The sequence below is a fragment of the Vulpes vulpes genome, unplaced genomic scaffold (assembly GCF_048418805.1).
Source record: "Vulpes vulpes isolate BD-2025 unplaced genomic scaffold, VulVul3 u000000647, whole genome shotgun sequence".
NCBI lineage: Eukaryota > Metazoa > Chordata > Mammalia > Carnivora > Canidae > Vulpes > Vulpes vulpes.
In genome coordinates this window covers 86,972-103,581 of record NW_027325811.1, presented here as the reverse complement: position 1 = coordinate 103,581, position 16,610 = coordinate 86,972, and the positions used below count along the sequence as shown (strand labels likewise).

Genomic DNA, 16,610 nt, shown 5'->3' with positions numbered 1-16,610 from the left:
TTATACTCTCTGAAACCCTTTAATTTTATACGTCACACTGCCACCTGCTGGCTTCACTAAATTCAATTACACAACGCAAAAAAATTAAGTTGCAGCTTAAAATTGTTTCAAATCATCTGTATTTATTCTTTAAAAACTCAATTTTTCCTATCATAAAGATGGACTAATAACATTAAAATGATATGCAGAGGCTGTCTGCTAACATTTTCTTTCACTTATAGGCAAAAAGCAAATAAACTTGGCATTGCAAAAGCAACTGGGGAAACACATCCTCAGTTCCTTAAGGAGACACTCCTGAATGCAAAGGGATGAAAGTGTTACATCTTCAGGGAACTACTGAAAGCAAAGGACAGTACCTGTCATGGTGGCTAAGAAACCATATAATCCGAGCAGAGTCCTACTGGCCTAACAAACCAAACCTGAAACATTCCTTAAGGATAATGCAAAATATTTCCTTCACTGCCAAAAAAAACTGAGCCATGTTCATTTATCATTTCTGTTAACTCCTAAACTTTAAATTACCAGTAATGGTTTTTGTATTTAACAGATGGAACTGAGATATACAGTTTGAGTCCATTAACCAGGGTGTTCTGCTGTTAAGTAGGCTCCACGCCCAATGTGGGGCTTGAACTCAGGACTCCAAGATCAAGAGTTGCATGCCCTACCAGCAGAGCCAGCCAGGTACCCTCTCACCAGGGTGTTTTGAACGCACAGAGGTCTTGTTATAAAAGTGCCTTGATATAATCCAGATCTTATTTCTATTAAGCCTTCTCACGTTTCAAATGTTTCACAGCTGCATTATCACCTACATGATAAAATCTTCAAGCTTTAGCACAGCTTCCTCCTCCAGTCTCAAAGGCCTTCATGCATATCCTCATTAATACTTATTTCATTCCACTGGAATTAATTGCTCTTGTCATTCTCCCCCATTAATCTATAAACCACACAATGTGAAGGAAAATGCAGCACACAACCTGTCCTGAGTGTGGACTCAGTGCTAGGCCTGAGCTGGATGGCTGGTAGCCAAAGATAAGCAAGGAAGTCCCTGCAGCACTCAGTGTGCTCACAGTCTGATAGAGGAGGCCAACTTTCTCCTCCTTGATAAATTATCATAATACTGTATAGTCTATGCCATAATAATTGAAGGAATGGTTCAAATGCAGCCTGACTGTGTAAGGTGAACTGGGAAGGAACAGCAGAGAAGGCTGTATTTCATCCAGGTGGGAAGACCTATTGTCTGATGAATGAGAGGAAGGATAAATATCCCCTCCATGTGAACAGTAATCCAGTTTTACTTGTTAACAATATTTTTTTTAAAAAAAACCCAGATACTATGGAAATTCTATAAAGCTTTATTCAATTCTATTTGTTACTGACATTCAAAACTCAATGTTTTAAACTTATCAATCTTTATTAATAATCCTAGTGTTAATGTTATAGTGGTTTACAAATATATGATTTTAGACTTCTAGATCCTAAACTAGGATGAAAAAATAGAAAGTTGGTATTTCCTAAAGCAAGCTGTTCTACTAGAAAAAGAAAAAAAAAAAAAAAACCTAATGGTATGAATTCAGTCTCAAGAACCAATAAGCAGAGCCACTAAAAAGGATATGAACTCAAACGCAATTAAAACAACACACACCTCCTTTCCACGTAATGCCATCAGATTATAGGATATAAATGCTTTCAGTAGAATGTTTTCATTTCTGAATTTCTTTGTCCAAAATAAGAATTCAACTAAGTTGTTTAATATTTATATACAGAAAATTCAGATTAAAAAACAGATTAAAAAATAAAATTTTTCCCCAAAAGTTATCCCCCTCAAAATGAGTCATCTTTATGCATAGCCATCCTTACAATATCTGTCAAATTACAGTATGTCTCTCAAATGTGGGACTTTATCTTAAAGTCCTATTTGTGGAAGATACATTAGAAAAAAAAGTATCTTAAAGTCCTATTTGTGGAAGATACATTAGAAAAAAAAGTATCTCAACTAACATTTGGATTATTAGAAAATTATCTAACAATCAAGAAAAAAGAAATTTAACACAGGTTCAGCAGTTATTCTAAGGATGAGACCAAACAATCACAACATGCTAGTTAGTATTACAAACCACCTTAAAAAAAAATAAAATAAAAAAATAAAAATAAAAACCACCTTATAAGTGAGCGTTTTAAAAAGCAATAGTGGGGATCCCTGGGTGGCGCAGCGGTTTGGCGCCTGCCTTTGGCCCAGGGCGCGATCCTGGAGACCCGGGATCGAATCCCACATCGGGCTCCCGGTGCATGGAGCCTGCTTCTTCCTCCGCCTGTGTCTCTGCCTCTCTCTCTCTCTGTGACTATCATAAATTAAAAAAAAAAAAAAAATGTTTAAAAAAAATAAATAAAAATAAAAAATAAAAATAAAAAGCAATAGTGCCAGTGGTTATATAATGGAGACAACAAATATAAGTCACTGGACAAATAAAATCAACCACCCTAATATTATATGAATACGTACTTGGGTCTTAGGATAAGATACCCAGGCACTAGAGTATAAATAAATAGATTCAAAAAGTTTAATATTTCAAACAACATAGGAGGAAATGAATATGATATAGGGACTAGAAAACTATAACAGGACTCAAAAAGTTAACATTCTAATTATAAATCACTGATGTCCAAGTGCATTTGAAGAGCGTGAATAATATTCCTTCATGAAATGTTAGGAGTGGGAAATAAGGGAGTACCCTATATGTAGATACTTCATAAGCAGCCACAAAAGTAAATGTCTTCAAGTTAAAAATAAAATCTAAGATTTAAGTAAAATACAGCCCACCCTAAATATTTATGACCTGGTTAACTGAAACAGCTATCAGCATCAGTATAAAATTTAGCTAAAACTTCTTATTCTTTTCTAGCTCCAATTCACTATTTGAATTATTTTGCCCGCAGAGGTTAAGGCAAACAATAGCACTAAACATTAACAACCACCATTAGCAATGAATTTTTTTTTGAGTCTAAGAAAGTCAAGATAGATCTTAAATTAACATCAACACAAATGTTTTCTTCCATCAGGGCAGGATAAGGACTATCATTTTATCATGACTCCAGGCATAATCCTCTAGTCCACTAAATTTTTAGAACTGAGGTCTAAATATCAACTTGTCTTAATTTAATGAAGTCTCTTTCCAAAACAAGAAGCCTCTTGTGAGCCCAACCCAGGGAAGCCCCTAAATCTAACGGGTCAGTGGCTAACACCGAATAATTGGCCTCACTAGCTCTCTATGGCCATGCTCTGTACCCTGCTGCCTCTGCCCCCAGCTTTTCCTCATTCCCTTTAAGACTGCTCAGAGCTCCTCACCAAGGTCTGGCATGGCTGTAAACCAGTCAGGAGTTTCACTGACACTACTCCTTTGCTTCATCAGGCTTGCTCCCGATGCTCTTCTTTTTAAATTTCACCAGGGTGACTATTTGGTGAATTTTGACTCCACCAATATTTGGGACGGCTTCAAGATTGGCCCTTTACTCTGCTGTACTGCTGCTGAGCTATATGCTCAAGTGGAAGGAATCAGGTAACCTCCTGAAACAACATGTGGAATACAGGAATCTCACCAGGACATTGGTCTGGGAGCTGCCAGGGCAAAGAGCCAGCAGCTCAAAGGACTAACGCCTTCCTCCAGAGGCTCATTACATGTAACTTTTGGCTATGGCTTCAAGTACAGAGCTAAATAAAAGATCCATTCCCAAAAAAAAAAAAGATCCATTCCCCATCCAAATTCTCTCTCTTCACAATGAAGGGGGATGGGATGTTTTACTAAAGTCTAAACTGTTTTACTTTTGCTTATTCACACAGAAAAAGGCAGGGAAACCATGAAGATGTGGTTTAAAAGATGACAGTTACACAACAACCCAAAAAAACCCTCCACTGTTTCTGACTGTAAGAAGCTTCCCAAAGATTACCCTTTCCCTCAAACCTTTCTTTCGGATCCTCAGAATTTCTCCCACATGTCAGGGTATCCCAATACTAGAACTCAAACCTCTATCAATACAGGCCACGCCACTCCTCCCTTACGCTTACAGACCATAATAGTTACACACCGCCAGTGGATTCCACTGTCAGACAAACTAATCTTGAAAATTAATCTTCAACTGAGAGAGTGGAGGTCTGGATATTATTAAGAAGACTACAATGCTATAATTCTATAAACTGAATTGGATTAACACAATGAAACCTTGGTTATAAAAACCTTTTTAACTTAAAAGACTTTAATAATAAAAATCTCTAGTTGAAAAAGGAACTATTTGATATAAAAAAATAAACATGCTCATAAACTATATCCTAACACATAACTTTAAGTTCCAGATACTTTCAGTGTTACTACTCTATCACATATCTTTAAACTATTGTCTCTATTACTAAATGAAACTCACTGTGAAATCAAACTGGGATACAGGCTCAAAGAAAATGTGGGCTTACTGAGCTTATGTATACTCACCTGGTCTGGTATGTTTTCCTTCACACGGGTCCAAGCCCCGGCTTTATATAAATACTGGGCTGGGCTCAAAAATTTTGCCCTATATTCAGAATTCACCTTCCTAACAAAAATGAAATAAGAGTAAATATTTCAGCATGTTAATCATCTAAAAACCATATTTTTCTTCTAAAATACATACCCAAGCCTTTGATGTCTCCAAGGAGTAAGCTTCTTTTTAGGCTGGCTTGACTCTTTTGATTCCATCTCTGCTTCTAATCTTAAAGGATCGTCTGTTTTATCACACTACAATGGAAATAATTTAAACATTTTATGCTTAAAATGTTATACATTAAAGTGAAAACATAAATGTTATAAAGTATAACTGGACACCGTATTACAATTCTGTTTATGGAAGTAGTTTTAACTACTAAAGATAACCTAGAAGTCACAAGGAATTGACAAGCAAGTTTTAAAACTAGTATACTTTGGTTTTTTGAAGTATAGCTCAGGATTTGGTTCATTTTACAACAAAGAAATTTTATATCCTTGCCTAGGAAAAAAAAAACTTTTAATTAACAAACATCTAAATAAATAAACTCCATGTTACTACCTATTGAACGATTCTTTTACATTTGCCTTTGATATTCAAATTTACATTTAATTGTGTTGTAGTAATTAAGTAGGCTCCATGTTGGGCGTGGAAACCTACTTAAAATTTAATTAATTAATTAAAAACTTAAAAATACATGTATATATGCATATTTGTGTTTGATTTCCATTATTTAAAGTATGTGTTTCTATCTCTACTGTCACCCTTATAGCTCACATTACTGTAAGGCCAATTATTTGCTATTACACATGGTAGACTTACCTGCTGTATTGCCAAGCACTTGCCACAGTACTATATTTATTTAATTACATCTTTGTCTCCCCACCAGCACAAGAGCTGCATGGGGCTTAGCGTGGTTATCATTGTATTCTCAGTACCTACCCAGTGCCTGGCTCCCAGTAAGTGAACATGAGACACTTAGTGAACAAACAAATGAATAAACTAGCTAAAACCAAAAATTTCGGGTAGTATTTGGTAAAAGAAAATGTGTAGAGTCTAAAATAATTTTATTTTGTTTAAAGTTAAGAGTTGATGAATACCTTCTTTTCAGGAGATACTGCTTCAAAATTTCCGTTATCTTTCAAATCATTTCTTAATTTTGGTTCTTTCACTGGAGATAAACCTTTGAAATTTCTTCTGTATTCAGTTTCATGGATGACTGAGTTACCTTTGAATTGTGGAACAAATTTGCTTTTATTGTGGAAAACCTTAAAACAAAAATTACTGTAGTTTAGTTCTTTTGTTGGCTAAATATACAAAACTTAGTTTTTCGATTGCTTTAAGAATTTCACATATAAAATTGAATTATAGGATACCAAAAAAGTAAAATTATATGACTGTTTATAATGTCATTTCATATACATCAAAAGGACAACAAAAGCAAAAACAGACAAAATGGACTGCATCAAACTAAAAAGCTGCCATATAGGAAGGAAAACAATCAACAGAGTGAAGAGGCAACCTATGGAATGGGAGAAAATATCTACAAATACTATATCTGATAGGTTAATATTCAAAATATATAAGGAACTCAATTCAGTAACCAGAAAACAATCTGATTTCAAAAATGGGCAAAGGAGGGGAGCCTGGGTGGCTCACCCAGTTAAGTGTCTGACTCCTGATTTCAGCTCAGGCCCTGATCTTAGGGTCCTAAGATTGAGCCCCACATCACAGTCTGCACTTAGCAGGCAGTCTGCTCAAGGATTCTCTGTCTCCCTCTCCCTCTGCCCTCCCTCCTGTGCAGGCTTTCTCTCACTCTCTGAAATGAATAAAATCTTTTAAAAAAAAAACTTGAAAATAGACCTGCCCTACGACCCAGCAATTGCACTGTTGGGGATTTACCCTAAAGATTCAGATGCAATGAAACGTCGGGACACCTGCACCCCGATGTTTCTATCAGCAATGGCCACAATAGCCAAACTGTGGAAGGAGCCTCGGTGTCCATCGAAAGATGAATGGATAAAGAAGATGTGGTTTATGTATACAATGGAATATTACTCAGCAATTAGAAACGACAAATACCCACCATTTGCTTCAACGTGGATGGAACTGGAGGGTATTATGCTGAGTGAAATAAGTCAGTCGGAGAAGGACAAACAGTGTATGTTCTCATTCATTTGGGGAATATGAATAATAGTGAAAGGGAATATAAAGGAAGGGAGAAGAAATGTTGGGAAATATCAGGAAGGGAGACAGAACATAAAGACTCCTAACTCGGGGAAACGAACTAGGGGTGGTGGAGGGGGAGGAGGGCGGGTGTTGGAGGGGAATGGGTGACGGGCACTGAGGTGGACACTTGACGGGATGAGCACTGGGTGTTTTTCTGTATGTTGGTAAATTGAACACCAATAAAAATTAATTAAAAAAAAATTAAACTAGGTAAGAAAAGGCAAAAAAAAAAAAAAAAAACTTGAAAATTTTTAAAAATAGGCAAGGGACATAAACACAGACACAAATAACAATGGAACAGAATAGAAAGCCCAAAAATAACCTTGTGCATATATAGTCAATTAATTTATAACAAAAGAGACAAAAATTGGGAAAGTATAACCGCTTCAATAAATGGCGTTGAAAAAATTTGACAGTCACATGCAGATAAATGAAACTAGACCTTATCAATCAGACCAAAATGGGTCAGAGATGCAAAATATAAGACCTAAAACTATAACTAGAAGAAAACATAAGCAGTAAACTCCTTGACATTGGTGTTGGCAATGATTTTTTGGATTTGACACCAAAAGCAAAGGCAACAAAAGCAAAAATAAACAAGTAGGACTATATCAAACTAAAAAGCTTTTGTATAGCAAAAGAAAGCACCAACAATGGGGATCCCTGGGTGGCGCAGCGGTTTGGTGCCTGCCTTTGGCCCAGGGAGCGATCATGGAGACCTGGGATGGAGTCCCACGTCGGGCTCCCGGTGCATGGAACCTGCTTCTCCCTCTGCCTGTGTCTCTGCCTCTCTCTCTCTCTCTATGTGTGTGTGACTATCATAAATAAATAAATTAAAAATTAAAAATAAGAAAATAAAAAAATAAAAAGAAAGCACCAACAAAATGAAAAGGCAAACTATGGAATGGGAGAAAATATTTGCAAATTATATATCTGATAAGGGGCTAATAACCAAAATAATAAAGAACTACAACGCAGTAGAAAAGCAAACAATCCGATTAAAAAATAGGCAGAGGAATTGAATAGACATTTTTCCAAAAAAGACATACAGATAGCCAACAAGTATATGAAATGGTGCTCAATATCACTCATCATCAGGGAAATGTACAAAACCACAATGAGTTATTAGCTCACACCTGTTCAAATAGCTATTATCAAAAATACAAAAGATGACAAGCGTTAGCAAGGACGTGAAGAAAAGAGAACCCTTGTACATTGTTGGTAGGAATGTAAATTAGTACAGTCATTATGGAAAACAATATGAAGGTTCCTCAAAAAATCAAAAATAGAACTACCATATGATCCAACAATTCCACTTCTGGGCACGTTCCCAAAGGAAATGAAATCAGTATCTCAGAGATATCTGCATTCCCACATTCACTGCAGCATTATTCATAACAGTCAAGATATGGAACCAACCTAAGTGCCCACAAACAGATGAATGGATAAAGAGTATGATACATACAATTAGAGGACTATCATTCAGCCTTAAAAAAAGAAGGAAATCCTGTCATTTGAAAAAAAAAAAAAAATGAACCTGGAGAACATATGCTAAGTAAAATAAGCTAGACACAGAAAGACAAATACAGTAGATCTCACTTATGTGAAATCTAAACAAGTACAACTCACAGACGCAGAGAATAGTGGTTACCAGGGACTAGGGGGGCAGGAGAAATGGAGACACACTTGTCAAAGGGTTCAAAGCTCCAGTTTGCACAAGGAGTTCTGGAAATCTAAGGTACAACATAGTGACCATAGTTACTACTACCATATTATATACTTGAAATGTGCTAAGAGGGTAAATCCTACCACACACATACACACAAGGGCAACTGAGAAAAATGTGTTAATTAACTTGATTATGGTGTTTCACAAAGTACATACATATTAGAACATTACATGTACACTGTATCATTTTTATTTGTCAATTATACCTCAATAAAGCAGGGGGAAAAATCCAAAAATCAACTTTCCACACTCATTGTTTTGAATAATAGTTACTATAATAAAAAATAACATTTAAACAAAAAAAAAATGAACCATATCTTTTCTCCTCAGTTTCCTACCCCTCCCTCTCAGCAGTATGGCAAAGGGATAAGTAAAATAGGCATATTTTAATGATATGAACAAGACATTCACTTTATAAAGCAATTCTGTTAGTTCTACAGGTTTTTTTCCTTGACATCAACTTTTTTTCTTCCTCCAAAAAGAGAAAGATTAACATTTTGAATGTCTGATATGTTCATTTGTTCAGTTTTAGTCCTTTACTTGCTTATCCTTAGCTTAATGCAAGGGAAAAAAATAGGTAATTATTATCTTTTTAGTTTTAAACATTTTCATTTATCCTTAATATTTTACAATATGGTTTCTATTGCACCACTGATTACAAAGAAAGCAAAAGGAAAAGACATGGAGGGCAAATGAGATATATTATTGCTTAGCAATGCTGAATAGTGCATCTTCATTCAGACCAAATCCAAACAGAATATCTTTTTCCTGAGTATAACCTCAAAACTTTTCTGCCAAAAATTGTTCAGACCGCTGTACATATTAATATAAGACATCCTTTCAGAAAACAGGTGTTTGGTAAAATAGGACCAAATAGCTCCTTTAGAGGTTCCCTATCAACAAGCATTGAAAGTTTCCGTCACATGGTTCTTCAAACTACAGACCCTAAAATGGATATGCTTTGAATCAACAAAGAGCATTTGCTTCCCCCAAAAAATATTAGAAACCCTCACTGATGAAAGCAGTAAAGCTACTAAGTGAAGGTACTGCTAGTGATTTATCTCATAATATCCTCATGGGCCCATAAAAGAGCATTTCTGAAGCACAATGTTTCTCCTGAAATATGTAAAAGCCATCAGTGGAGCTTTGATTTGAATCAGCTTTAGCTGATAAAGGGGAAATGCTCTACAAAAACTGAACAATTACAATTTTCAAATAGTAAGTAATTTTGTAGGTACACTTACTATTCAAGAACACTTGTGAGCCAGCAAAAGAAGTACTGCTCCTATTTATTAGATTCACAAAGGATACACACATCACCTCATGCTATTTTATGTTTCTAAAATGTTATACAAATTTCAGTTTTTTAGAAAATTGAATAACAAGCAAGCCCAATGCTGCCACGATTTACAGGATCACAGGTATTATCATCTTAGTGTAAGATGACTGATATTATTGTCTTGTGGAATCCGCCCTCTCAGTGCTCAGGGGTATATAATGTTTGTAAGTGAATGTTGAGATAGAAGAGCAAATGAACTTAAGCGTGTATGGGAGCGGGGGCGGTTTATAAAGAAAAATGCCAAAATCAAGAGAAAGAAAAGTCTAAGCTGTCACGGGCCTCTGTAGCTATTCTAAATTAAGTATTTCCTTACCTGGGCCTAGAAGTATGATTAAGAAGTAAGAGTTAAGAGCCTAAGAACTGTTTAGATGATAATAGTAGTAAAACAACAGAACATTTATTAGTTAATGGTAGTCCAGTACCAAAAACTGGGTAAGGGTATAATGAAATCTAGTATCACATTTAGTTCTCATCATAGCTTTCAAATTTTACAAATGTAGTTAAACTGACAATTCCAATTACTGCTCATTTGATACAAAAACAAGATTATGTATCTTGCACTGCTTTTATTTTGTATTTATTAAAATACACAAAGCAGTTATGCCTTTCTTGCAAGACAGAAAACATGCAACATATTAGTCAACAAACACGATATCTTAGAATAAGACCAATCTAATAATTTTTTTATTAAACAAAAAAATTTCACAGCATGCAGAAACTTACCAGGAATCAAGTTTCATTACCCTGTCTCATATTTAGTGGATGTCATGGATTTGGCAACAATGATCATGAATGGCCTAGGACAATATCACTTATCACTACTATAAATCAGAATAGAATGATTTTAGCAAAAAATCTCATTTTCACTTTCCTAGAACCTACCTCCAGGCCTACTTAAGTACCTAATTTCTCTTAGCTCTTAGTTCCATGTAAATCTGCATCACTAGATCAGAATACCAAAAAATGTATTACATCCATTAACCTACCTGATTGGCGGCAAAAACTGGAGCAGTTTCTTTAGGGGTCTTCCAAACAAACTGCCTTTGATATTCAGAATTCCTCAAGATATCACGTGAAGGAACAACAGTCAATCCTGCTTTCTTTCGAAGAACTCTATCCAACTGTTAGGGAAGAAAAATCCCACCCAGAGTCATTAGAAGTTTCTATTCAAACTTTTTCTTTCACTATAGTAAAAAACAAAACAAAATATGTAACATGAAATCCACCCTTTTAACAAATTTTTAAGTATACAGTATTGTTAACTACGTGCACATCGTTGTACCACAAACTTTTTTCAATTGAGAAGTAATCTCCCTTTTAAATTGTCAAACTATTGAAAATTCCTTTAATACTGACAAGGAATTTTATTTCTTAATTTCTGTGCGTTCCAGGAAAAGATAGCACCTTTCATTCAATCTCTTCCTACCAGTTATTCATAACTAAATCTGTTACGAAGAAACGGATTGCCTTATCCACACCTTGCTTCTGAGACACCCCTTCCCCTGCCCACCACTTACACGTCACCTTCCTTGATTCTACTGTGCCCCCTGGTTTTCGCAACAAGCCACAGATTCTTCACCAACACTTCTGAATGCCTCTCCGCGGTTCTGGCAGACAAGAAATGGGGAAGATGCAGTGGACTGGAGAAAGATGCAGGAGGCAGCGAGCCGCCTGCACAGGTCCCCGCAGCCTATGCTTATGTGCTCGCAGGGACGTTCTGCGGGCCAGGTGTGACATAAGAGAGCAGAACTCCAAGATCTTTGAGATTCAGCCAGAACTGCCCTTCCTTTTGCATTTAATCAATTGCGATTCTGTTTGTTTACACAATAAGAAATTGAAAAGGGCCCACATAGAAGTCAGCTCACCACCCCCACCAGAGGTAATGGCCTACTACTCTCCTTCTCCTGTCTCAATTTGATCTCTCCCTTAGGACTGTGGTGCTGATATATGATGAATGAAATCCAGAGGCAAGCTGTCCATCCAATGAAGATATATCTTAGTATAACCAGTACAAAATGGCAACTACTAAAAACAGAACTCCCAATAACTAAAGTCAACAGCCTCTTAACTATTCTCTAAGACATTAGATAACAATGGAAAATTTTTAAGCATGAAATGTAGTATTACTGAAATGATGATGAAATTTACAAAGGATTCTATGCTTTTGAAAAGAAATACCGTGAGTTAAAAAAAAAAAAAAGAAAGAAAAAAGAAAAAAAAAAGAAATACCGTGAGTATACCTACCCCGTTATCTACATTTTCTGAATGTAGCTTAGTGGAAGGCTCCAGGTCCTCATTTTCTTTAACTGGTATATGGTTTGCTATTATATCCGCGTTATTTTCCACAATATCTGAAGCCCCTTCAGCTCTGGAGTCTGTAGAGTGAGATCTGGTTCTTTTGGGAACCCTGGAAGCTTCTAGTGCAAGAACCCTTTCTTGGGTAACATCTTTTTGTTCTGCCTCTTGCAATTCTGTTTCTGGGGCTTCAGGTTTTGGGGATATAAGTATATCATTGTCTGAGATCGCTCCATTCCACTCAAGAGATTTTGAAATCTGTGGGTCATGATAAGGGACTCTTCTTTTTGAAATAAAACTTGGCTCTCTTGTGATTCCTACAAAATACAGCATATAAAAATTGCAGCTACCAAAGTATAAAGTTACAAAGACAACTTTTAATAACACTTGTAAGGGATGCCTGGGGGCTCAGTTGGTTAAGCGGCTGCCTTCCACTCAGGGCATGATCCCGGAGTGCCGGAATCGAGTCCCGCATCGGGCTCCTTGCATGGAGCTTGCTTCTCCTCCCTGTGCCTCTGCCTCTCTGTGTCTCTCATGAATAAATAAATAAAACATTTAAAAATAATAATAATAATACTTATGAGAGAAGAAATGGAATTGAAAATTCAGTTGAGATACAAGGTCCTTTGAGTGGCAGGATAAAAAAAAAGATAGTTTATCAACATAAAAATCTTTAATTTTGCTTTTTAAAAATACTAAAAGTTTGACATAAATTTTTTTTTTAATCGGGGTCACAATGTTCGAGTTATCCTAACACAAGTCACTAGAATCACAACGTGACGGGCCTGGCAAGACAAGCAGGACATGTTGCCTCCGTTTCTAATTACTTTCCTGTGCTACTTAACAGAACAATGGGCACTGGTACTGTCAAAATTTGGAACTTTTCACAAAGCCTCTCTTATGCACAGTAGACCAAGAAGAGAAGGGATGAGATGTCATTATGCTGGATCTTGGTTCTACGTTTGCATTGATTTCCTGGGAATTAAAGAGAATGAACCCTTTTAACAGGAGCTAAGATACTATTTCTCTATATTTCTGTCTGGCAAGCAAATGTCCAAAAAACTGAACCTTCTACCCAAGTAAGAGGAGCTCTGTGGAATGACAAACACCAAGATACTGTCCTAGTTTGGGGCCATTCTTTAAATAGAAGCCCGTGTAGGGTGGGGAAGAAGGAGTAAGACTAGAAAGGAGGAGAAGCAAGGTGAACCGAAAATCTGGCAATGACATAGAACCCCCAGTTCTTTAGCCTCTGTCACTGAGTTTTGGCCATTGAACCAGGGTCCCCACCCTTACAACGCTTCCCTAGACTAGTGGTCTTCATACTGGGTGCATATGTGTCTGGAGGCATATGGAGACATTCTGGGGGATAAGCAGAAATGGGCCGCTTAAGGGAATCATTTTGCAGATCCTAACTCTATATGATTTCCCAACACTGGTCTGCCTGAGAACTGCACCTGCCTTCTGTAGTCTTCGTTCCCTCTCCCACTTCGCAAAAGGAAGACACACCTCTCAGCCAGCCCCACGGGATAAAAAAAATTATCCTAGGTGGGAAGGACAAACAAAGGGACAATTCACGTGTAACTACTGACAGAGAATATCTGACAGCCAAGCAAAGAAGGCCGAGATTACAAATAACAAAGGAACAGTGCTTTATTTTATCCAGGTCCACACCTTCCCCTTCCTACCTATCTTAGAATTAAAATTCAGGAGTCAGAGGGTTGTCACATGAAACAACTAGATGTTAACACATGTTAACACGTTTACAGCAATTGAAAAACACAGACTTTTTTTCTCACAGAAAGGAATTCTAATTTGCCTGATTAGTTTGCCAAGGAGGACTGACTTTACCAATTATATGATGAACATTTACCGTAAATTCAATGAGCTACACTGGCAGCTCCAAAGTTTTAACAAAGCATACGTGAAACAGATGCACAATATTCAATATGCCAGAAAGCATATCCTTTCTTTTTCTTTTTTTTTTAGAAAGCATATCCTTTGAAACTATTTGTTACACTTATGATTAAAAAAATTAAATAATAACTTGAAAATGTGAAAAGATGCAAAGACTTTCCAAACCCTTTTAAGGGATATGAAAGCAAAAAAGTTTGAGGGCCATTGCCCTAGACTTTAACACACAGAGAGGCTTCTGGTGGAAGAGCACAATGAAAGGGGAAGATTCTCAAGCACTCCGGCCTTCTCTCCCAGCACCAGCAAAAATACACTAAAGGGAAAAAATACACTATGTTAACAGAACGTCCAGCTCGTCCTTGGTAAAACCGGTGTTATTCCTCACTAGCCTCCCACCTCCCTTTCTGAACACCCTGGAGTTCTCACTCTGCCCGTCCCCTTAACCTCACATTCTCCAGTAATACACCTCCCCTGGACCGTTCCTGCCTTCATAATATACCATACTCCAAAGTGGTTTTGCTCCCACTCTTGTTTCAACACACCCTCAAATGTAGCTTATCTAAGTTAAAATGTTACGGGGACAATGATCTGGTTAACCAATTCCCCAGTGTTCTAACGGGCCATCAGTAGAATATCTCTACTTTAGGATTTACTTTGGATTAATCTAATAGAGCCTCAAATTTGTAGACTTTTGGGTCATTTGGTGGATTCTGAGTACCATCTTGCCCAAAAAGCAGGGACATCCCGTGTCTGAAGTCAGGCTCTGGACAAAGGATCCTGATGCTTCAGAGGAACCCAGAGCCACCCACTTAGCCCACTCTTCCCTTTGTTCTCCAACCTAATCCTGGAAATACTCTCCTCATTTTACTAATTTCCCAAGCTTGGGAAAATCATGCTTATTTCCCATTAAGTCTTTTTCTTGGCTTCAAATACCTAACATTTGGGGGACATATATGTCATACTTCACGCACTCTCATATGTGGGGCCCCAAGCACTCATCTGCATATATTGCACCGCCCCTTAACAGGCAATATCTCATTTAATCTCTCCCAGCAATCCTGTGCAATGGGCTTCCTATACCCCACTCGGTAAAACAGTCCCTGTTTGCCAACGTCACATAGCTAATGTGGAGTCAAACGCTTACTCATTCATTCAAACAGTAGTCTCAACAAGCACTGGAGTGTGTCAAGGCCCTGTGTCATCTACTAGGCAGGAAGACTGAGCCCTTGCTCTGAGAGATCTTGAAGTCTAGTGAGGGAGAATAAAACCAGTCTTTCTCCTTTACCATCCTCTGGGAAACCTTGGTTGGCCCAGGGCTCTGACTTCCCTGGATACCAGAAGGAAATATATGGGATGACAAAAGTACAGCTTTTGAATTCAGGGGCTTTCCACAAGACAGACTTGATTTCAAATTACGGTTTTGCCACTTACTAGCTCTGAACTCTGGGCAAGTTACTTAATCTAAGTCTCCCTTCCTCAAGACCTTGAGAGTACACGTCCCCAGCTTTGTCTGCTCTCAGCCTTCACCTGTCGGCTCAAATATCACTTTCTCAGAAAGGCCCTTCTGGACCATTAGAGCTAAAGTGTATTACCTCCAATCCTGCCCTCCCCCAAGTTATCTCTAGGCTAGCTGTAGCAACCTGAAATCCCCCGCTTTATTTATTGTTACCTGGTTACTGTTTTTTCCCTATAGTTTGGGTCTTTGCCTGGTTCTAGGCTCTTTCCCTAGAAGCTGGAATAGTCCTGACCCATAGTAAGCCCTCAATGAATATTTGTTAAACAAAGAAGTAAGCCAACCAGGCCAACTGATGCTTCACAAGTTTTTTTTTTTTTAATATTTTATTTATTTATTCATGAGACACACAGAGAGAGGCAGAGGGAGAAGCAGGCTCCATGCAGGGAGCCCCATGCAGGCTCGATCTCAGAACTCCGGGATCACGCCCTGGGCCAAAGGCAGATGCTCAACCACTGGGCCACCCAGGCGCCCCTTGCTTCACAATTTTTAATCATTCTGCAAACGTAACCCCAAGGTTTACTTAAGCCATGATGACTGCTAAGTGTGTTCAACTTACCTAATTGATCGGACCTAAGTCCAGCCCATGGGTACCTCCTCCCCACTGAGGGATTATACGACTCTGACAAATAGGACTTCTTCCACAGAAAGTTTCTCTGGTATTCACTCAGCCCCTGTAATACAAAAGACACTTTGAGCATGATGCAATTCATGGTTGTTGTTTTAAAGAAGGCATCGGTAAAAAGGACCTCGGAACCACAACAAGGAGTTCGAAGTCTCGAGCTCCCGTCACCAGCTGCTGTTTATCCAGCCCCATGCTAAGCAGGTTGCACCTATTCTGATCCTTTAATCCTCACAACCACCTGAGGCTCTGAGTGGCCACCTTTCTTTTTTTTTTTTTTTTTTCTTTGCTGGGTGGCTGATTCCAAAGCCTGAGCTCTTGTCTGATAACAGGTGACCATCCAAATCCTCATCACAATAATTGTCCTAGCTGATTAAATTCTCAGTGAGGACACACCAACGAGGGCCTCGTGCCTTTTGAAATTCTGTAAAAGTCAACCAAAGACAGACAAGAGTCCCCTCCCATCA

The 16,610-nt window shown here is 37.7% G+C and overlaps 1 protein-coding gene across 4 annotated transcripts in view; it reads right to left on the bottom strand.

Annotated features, from left to right (window-relative positions):
- Positions 1–16,610, bottom strand: part of MDM1 (Mdm1 nuclear protein) — a 30,392-nt gene that overhangs the window by 13,049 nt on the left and 733 nt on the right. For all 4 annotated transcript variants that reach the window (XM_026001752.2, XM_026001753.2, XM_072746178.1 and 1 more), the window contains exons 2-7: positions 16,081–16,195; positions 12,047–12,414; positions 10,789–10,923; positions 5,607–5,774; positions 4,657–4,760; positions 4,479–4,578 (exon numbers count right to left, since the gene is read on the bottom strand). In XM_026001752.2, coding sequence (XP_025857537.1) covers positions 4,479–4,578; positions 4,657–4,760; positions 5,607–5,774; positions 10,789–10,923; positions 12,047–12,414; positions 16,081–16,195 — 990 coding nt within the window. The remainder of the gene's footprint in view (positions 1–4,478; positions 4,579–4,656; positions 4,761–5,606; positions 5,775–10,788; positions 10,924–12,046; positions 12,415–16,080; positions 16,196–16,610) is intronic.